Genomic DNA, 7041 nt, shown 5'->3' on the forward strand with positions numbered 1-7041 from the left:
AAAGTTGAGGTCCTTGCGGCAGATGGAGAGGAAGCCGAGGGCGAGGTAATTTTGAGAATGATAATGAAGAGCAAACCGGTCAGCAGAATTGGCGTGACGAGGACAAGGAAAAGGCCGAGGTGATCGGTCAAGAGTGGATTGTTTTAAGTGTGTCAAGTATGGACACTATGCAAACGAGTTTAGATAAAAAAAAAGTGCTACAATTGTTGTAAGTCCGGTCACATTGCTAAATTTTTTCGAGTTGAGAAGAAAAGTGAGAGAAGCCTTCTTACAAAAGAAGAAGATGAAGAAAAGTCACTAGTAAAAAAATTGCTTTTTAACACGCCCTATAGGCTTCGGTTTAGGAAAAACCGAAGTCTATGAAAATGCGGTGACATTTTTGTAGTTTACGAAAACTTATATGCCTCGGTCAAGAGGACCCGAAACATATAAGTAATATTATCTTGATTGATAGCAAAATCGATGCCTAAAAGTATACCTTTCTGCTTGACAGGTCTGAAATTTGAAATCTGCGCAGAGCCTATGGCTTCGGTTCATTCAGAACCGGTGCGTATAGCCATTTCATATTTTTTTAAAATTTTTTTTGGGACTATAGGCCTCGTGGAGAGTAGAATTGAGGTAGTATTAAGAAAAAGTAACCTACATGTTTCATTTCCCTTATTCTAGTACATTTCACTCTTCCCTCATCCCCTCCCTCCTCTCCTGCAACCCCTTACATTCTCCACTTCCCTCTCCCTCAACTCCACCATTCCCTCACCAACCTTTTCTCCCTTTGCCATGACGAAGAGAGAGCTCGTGACGGTGCGGCGAGGTGAGGCAGCTCGCGACGATGCGGCAAGGCAAGGCAGCTCGTGACGGTGCGGCGAGGCGAGACAGCTAGGGACGATGCAACGAGGCGAGACAACTCGCGACGGTGCGACGAGGCAAGACAACTCGCAACGGTGCGGCGAGGCGAGACAACTCGCAACGGTGTGGCGAGAGAGTCCGCGACGGTGCGGCGAGAGCCCGCGACGGTGTAGTGAGACAGCCCGCGATGGTGCGACGAGAGCCTGCGATGGCGGCTGCGATGGTGGAAACCCTTTTCTCGTGGAGCAGCGAGGAGGCGACGACGGCGAGGATGCGGCGACGGCATGGTGGCAGTTAGGCGCTGAATCTGCGTTTTTGGATTTTGGTTTTTGGTTCTGTTTCTCTACAGGTGGATGGTGAAATGGATATCTGATTTTGGTTTTTGGTTTTTATCTCTGATTTTGGTTTTTGGTTTGGATATTGTTTCTTTGATTTTTGGTTTTTCGTTTGGATACTGTTTCTCTAAAGCTTTTGATTGCTTTCTCCATCAAGGAATAACGCCTCCTCCTCCTCTCTTCCACCTCCATTGTCGTCTCCTCTGTTTGCTCTCTCCCCGCTTCCTATTTCCCCCTTCTTTGATTGGAGCAATCATCTGAGTTTGTCAAAGTAATTTTGCCCCCAAAAACATGGATGAAAAAAATTGCAGATAAGCTTGAGATTAAAAAGACAAAGAAGTTTAAGGCACAAAGAGAATAGGAAAACATAACCGAACAAGAAACCAACACTGATCTCGGTTGAAAATAAAAAAATAAAAAAATTAAAAAACTCTACTACCTCGGTTGTCTGTGAGCAGAGGCAGAATCTGAACCCTTTTGATTCGGTCCATATATAACTGAGTCAAAAAACCTACCCTTTTTACCTCGTCTGTATATGTCTCGGTCGTAGAACCGATGTCTATACGTGAAAATAATCGAGGCCGTTAATCTTAATTGCACTAGTGAGTGTGAAATCTTGTTGATGGCAAAGAGCTCATATGTAGTGGACATGGAGAGCCCAATCTCAACAATGGATGAAGTGATCTCGGTAAAGGATGCAACAATTGTGAAGAAGGAAAGCTTTGAGAAAGAACTCAAACAAAAAGATGAAGAGATTCAGCGAATAGGGAGACTTCTAGATGAGGCTAAGGAAATTATGAATAAACGGAGGGTTGAGCTTGAGGAGTTGAAGAAGATGGCTCTTGAAAAAGAAGAGAAAACGTCTAGTGTTCTTGAACCAAACGAAGAGGAAGATGAAGATGTACTCAATGAAGAAGTCGGCAAAGATGGTTGAGAAATTGCCTAAGGTGATAAACGAGTTGGTCAAGGTTATTGAGAAGTCGGGCATAATAAAATCAGTCAAAGCATTAAAGTGGTCAACCAAGGTAAAAGACAAAAGGGCCATAAGGAAAAAGAAGAAGTCAAATTTGATTGAAAGAAACAAACCCGGTGTGAGATGATACATATGGAAAGCTGAATGAAGGAAGAAATAATTTAAGTTTATGAGAGAGTTTGTTGGGATAAATTTAAATTTTAGGATTTTATTAATAATTTTGTTTAAATCTTATTTTATTAATTTTGGGTATAGTAATATTTAGTTTGTTTTTATAGAGATAAAATAGGAATAGGTAGTTATGATTTTCTGTTTATCTTTTTTTTAAGATAGTTGATATTTTATTTCCATATTTTATTTTTATTTCCGCAATATTGTAAGTATCACGACTATTTAAAGCCTTTCAATTATCAATAAATAGTAGACTCAATTTTAGAAAAATTTTGAGTGTGTGTATAGTAAGATTTTCTATCAGAAACAACATTACAATATATTATATTATAAAATACAACCAAATCACTTGAAACAAGATTTTTCAATTTATTTCTTACATACAAAATATTGCAAACGATAAAACTAAATAAATATTTTGCCCTTGTGCAACTCAACATCGATTTCCTTTGTAATCCGAAGCGTGTAGAGCATCTGCAACACCTGCCTTCTTTTTTTAAACAAACATTAGTTTTGTGCATTATAAGATAAAGACATAATATATTTAAATATATGTAGGAGTTTTGAAGTTGCAGGAATTTGGAGTCACCATCTCAGCTCTAGGAATAAATTGACACTTTCGTTTTTGTTACTCAAAAATCCTTTAACAAGAAATTAAGGACTAATTCCTCTACGTATTTAATATCTAACTCTTTCATACTTTACTATTAATTGCGTTATCTGATTGTATGCTTAAAGACTAAGGTTACCCGTTAACCATATTTTCTAATGGTATTAATCAAATTTCTCAAATTTTTCTGAATTCAAGAAAGAACCGAAAATTGTTTAAAAAAGTTATAGTAATGCTTTGCATTTGAGTAAAACTTAGTAACTGCGGTACAAGAGAAGTGTGGACCATAGAAAAAGGTTGAGAGATCCAGAAACGAACATATGAACTGAAAAAGACCGCTCATATGGGTACATAAAAAATAAGTGTAAGGAAAAGAAGTATTGTGATTTGAGAATTATATCTCGCTTTACCAATTCTAAGAGAATTTTTTTTTTCAAGAATTTAATTCAGTAATTAATAATTAAAATAAGGATATCATAAGAAAGCTACAACATACCTTCTTGTCTTTGAGCTACGAGGACTACTTTGTTCCATTACCTATAACCGTTCGTATATATAATTTATCAGTCTGTTCATAAATCTTATGTAGTTATTTCTCCAAGGATGCCAAAGTAGTATTGGCCCTAATAAGCCCCAAAATCCAGTAAAGAATCCTATCCCCATGCTCATGTATAATGCTTCGTAAAAAACACTGTCTTCATCGCCATTGATTGCTTCAACTTCTGGGAACTTTACTGTCGTTTGATCTCCATCTCTAGGACAACTTTTGTTGAGTTGTTCACCACAAAGATCTACGTTTCCTTCAAAACTAGAGCCTTCAAAGGTTCCAAAATGTCTTCCTCGTGGGATCTTTCCTGAAAGAGAGTTGTGTGATAAGTCCAATTTGCCTAGATTATCAATTTGAGAAAGAGAAAAAGGAATTGCCCCACTGATATGATTTCTTGATAAGTCAAGGGACTCTAGTGAACTTAAATTTCCTATCTCTGAAGGAATTTCTCCGCTCAGATGATTTCTGGATAAATTCAGAGAAACTAATCCAATCAAATATCCAATCTCTTTTGGTATTTCTCCTGTTAAATTATTACTTGAAAGATCAATGCTCTTAAGTTGTAACTCTGGATTCGAAAACCACAGTTCCATACCTTTCCAAATCCATGTTATGTTAAGTGTATAATTATCAGAACTGGATAAAAAAGGAGCATAAGGTTCATGGGAAGTAAGATTGACAGACCAATATATCTGATTTAGAGTTGCACCTCTGTTGATGATCTTTTCAGACATTACAGTCAAATTCTTTAAGCATGTTGGAATACCTCTCGATAAGTTATTCCTTGAAAGATCCAATGATTGAATACGCTTCAAATAACAAAGATTAACTGGAAGATGTCCACTGAAGTGATTCCCTCGCATGTTCAAGATTATCAATTGTTGCATACTTTCTCCAATCCATGATGGTATTGGACCAGACAATATATTTTCACTCACATCCACCATAATTAAATTGCTGCAGTTCTTCAAAGTGGAAGGTAATTCACCCATTAGGTTATTGTTTCGTAAAACCAAGACTTCCAAGTTAACAAGGCTGCCCATGGAGACATGAATCTTCCCTGACAATTTATTGTTGCTTAAATCAAGAAACAATAACCTATCAACATATTTCCAACAGTTTGGCAGTTGTCCCTTCATTTGATTGTTTGATAAATCTAAAGATAACAAATTTGCAGATATGCTTTGATCACATAAGAATGAAAACAAATTTGAAAATTTATTTTTGGAGAGCTTGAGCTTTGAAGCTTGCAGTAAAAAGGGTGGAATTTTGCCTTCAAATTGATTTGAATGCAGAAATATGAACGGTCTACAAAGAAGCTTCAATGATATGTTGGGAATTGTACCAATGAGATTATTGTAAGACATATTTAACTTTCCCATATTTTGCAAGTTGTTCCAAAACCAGTCTGGAACGGAATCATTAAGGTTGCTATTAGAAATATCTAGAAATATTATGGAAGTTTGAGTCTGAAGCCAATTAGGAAATGTTGGGCCCAGATTACAAGATCTTAATGCCAAGAACAATAATTGGAAAGGAGGAAACCAAGTAGGACCAATTTTTAGTGACAATGAGTTATCTGATAATTGTAAGAATGATAATTTGGAAAAATTGGAAAGATGCGACTCAGTAACATCACCCTCTAAGTAATTTACCGCCAACATAAGTTCAATCAACTCAGATAACAATCCAATGCTTTTAGGTAACCTTCCTGTAATGTTGTTACCAGATAAAAGTAGTCTCCGAAACACGTGTCTGTTGCACCATGAAGAATTTAGAAAGAAGCTAGAAATTTGCCCACTCAACTTGTTGTTTGAGAGGTCTAAACTCTGCAATGTGCACATGTTCCCAAAGAAAGATGGAATCTCGCCTTGCAGTTTGTTCCGAAAGAGGCTAAGAACTTCAAGAGAGTTCATTTCTTTCCCAAATCCATCTGGAATGGGACCTTCCAACATGTTGTCATTAAGTTCAAGTGTACGAAGATTGGTAGTGGAGTTGAAGAGCCAGTAAAATATGGATGATGATTTCAATAGATTAAAGGAGAGATCAAGCGAGACAAGAGAAGACGAAGAATTCGTAATTGAAATAGCTGACATGAGAAAACTATCATCCCCAAGACTACAATTTTGCAAATAAAGATTTTGAAGTTTTGAACTGAAGTTGAAGATACATTGAAAGACCGATGATGACATCTTATTATAGGAAAGGTCAAGGATCACGAGAGAAGGAAAGGTTGAGTGGACTGGAGATGAGAAAACAATGTTATTATGAGAAAGATAAAGCTCTTGAAGATTAAGGCTAAAGTTAGACAATAATTGAAATGTTGAGGATGTGAGCATATTAGAAGAAAGGTCAAGGATGGTAAGAGAATTGGAAAAGTTGGAAGGTGAATAAAATAGAGAATGAATATGAGTATCTGAAAGAGAACAATGAACTAGTCTCAACTCTCCTAGCTTTGGATAATGAATCATATGCAACCAGTCAGGGTTGTGTAAACCATCTATGGCAAGATGTGTTAGGGAAGAGAGACTAGACAGCCAGTCTGCATCCTTAGGTTTGACATCAAAATCACCACCAAGTCTAAGAGTTTTCAAGTAAGGAAGATTCCCAACCTGGAAAGGGAGTGCTCCAGAAAATGAATTAGCACTGAGACCAAGGTATCTCAACTGTGACATATTTCCAAGTTGACAAGGGATTTTCCCATCAAGATTATTATAACTGAGATCAAGATACCTTAAATTTGTAAGGCTTACAAGTTGATAAGGGATATCTCCACGGAGAAAACAATTGTTACTTAAATCCAGAGACAATAAATGTGAAAGGCTTCCAAGTTGGGTAGGAATATTACCACCAAAAGAAGAATAGGAGAGATTGAGATATCTTAAGTTGGTAAGTGAGCCCATGAGTTCTGGGATGTGACTCTCTATAAATTCATTGTAGCTGAGATCCAAATGTTGAATATTTTGCAAGGGAAACAGTGAAGTGATATTGAGTGCACCTCTCAAATATTGTGTATCCGAACCACGGAGACGAAGGATGGTTACATGACCTGTTTGATGGTCACATTGAATGCCTTTCCATTTGCAACAATCTCGACTCTTCTCATCATCCCTCCATGTAGACAGCATGTCATGAGCATCTACGAGGTCATGTATGAAGTTAAGGAGTGCTTGTCTCTCCCTGTCAATGCACTTTATTTGTGCAGTACCGTTGAATCCGAGAATGGATCCTGCAGCAGGTAACAAGAGCAGCATAAATACATAAAACAGTTTCAGATAATAATTATGCATTATGTAGTTGCTCATATAAAATAATAAGTGTAAAACATATGTTCTGAATTATTCATTACAGAACCAACTCATAGCATTTATATGGCTCATAGTCTGGCTAATTGACAGACCCGTTGATTCTCCTTCAATAAGAACCCATACTTTACGTTATATATTTTTATTTCCTTAACTACCCTTCGGTGGCTTTCAATTTAAATTTGTTTTTCTTTATATGTTATATTATGCCAATACTTCATACTTTTTATTTGCTGGATTCTTTTTCTAACTTT

General features: G+C 36.9%; 1 protein-coding gene across 2 annotated transcripts; it reads right to left on the minus strand.

Annotated features, from left to right (window-relative positions):
* Positions 1–2670: 2670 nt before the first annotated feature.
* Positions 2671–6802, minus strand: LOC148203116 (receptor-like protein EIX2). 2 transcript variants are annotated; one of them, XM_088105704.1, is made up of 2 exons: positions 3432–6802; positions 2671–2812 (listed from the first exon to the last, which is right to left on the minus strand). In XM_088105704.1, exon 1 carries the CDS (start codon positions 6785–6787, stop codon positions 3473–3475), a length of 3315 nt encoding a protein of 1104 aa, XP_087961830.1. In that variant the 5' UTR covers positions 6788–6802; the 3' UTR covers positions 2671–2812; positions 3432–3472. The 2 variants fall into 2 exon arrangements, with proteins under 2 accessions (XP_087961830.1, XP_087961831.1); XM_088105705.1 differs by having other exon boundaries at positions 2671–2815.
* Between the last annotated feature and the right edge of the window lie 239 nt (positions 6803–7041).

This window comes from Vigna umbellata, chromosome 2, assembly GCF_029865625.1.
Source record: "Vigna umbellata cultivar VRB3 chromosome 2, Vumbellata_1.0, whole genome shotgun sequence".
Classification (NCBI taxonomy): domain Eukaryota; kingdom Viridiplantae; phylum Streptophyta; class Magnoliopsida; order Fabales; family Fabaceae; genus Vigna; species Vigna umbellata.